Below are 230 nucleotides of genomic sequence, written 5' to 3' on the forward strand. Positions count from 1 at the left end.
CCCCGGCCCGGCCCCGGTCCCGGTCGCGGTCCCGCCCCGCCCGCCGCACCGTCTCCAGGTTGGAGCTCTGGATCTCCTTCTCCTCCGCGTAGTCCGTGACGCGCTCCAGGTCCGCCGCCCCGCTGTCATGCTTCCGCGGCTTCTCGGCCGCGCGCCCGCCCGCCCCATCGCCGCTGCCCCCGGAGCCGTTGGGCTCCGTCTCCAGCTCCAGCTCCACGTCTCCCTCGGCC

General features: G+C 77.0%; 1 protein-coding gene across 1 annotated transcript in view; it reads right to left on the bottom strand.

Moving 5' to 3' along the window:
- Positions 1–230, bottom strand: part of HYPK (huntingtin interacting protein K) — a 3,262-nt gene that overhangs the window by 826 nt on the left and 2,206 nt on the right. Inside the window, exon 2 of the mRNA XM_010572332.1 lies at positions 50–229. Within this exon, the coding sequence (XP_010570634.1) occupies positions 50–229 (180 nt within the window). The remainder of the gene's footprint in view (positions 1–49; position 230) is intronic.

This window comes from Haliaeetus leucocephalus, unplaced genomic scaffold (assembly GCF_000737465.1).
Source record: "Haliaeetus leucocephalus isolate CR32 unplaced genomic scaffold, Haliaeetus_leucocephalus-4.0 Scaffold339, whole genome shotgun sequence".
NCBI lineage: Eukaryota > Metazoa > Chordata > Aves > Accipitriformes > Accipitridae > Haliaeetus > Haliaeetus leucocephalus.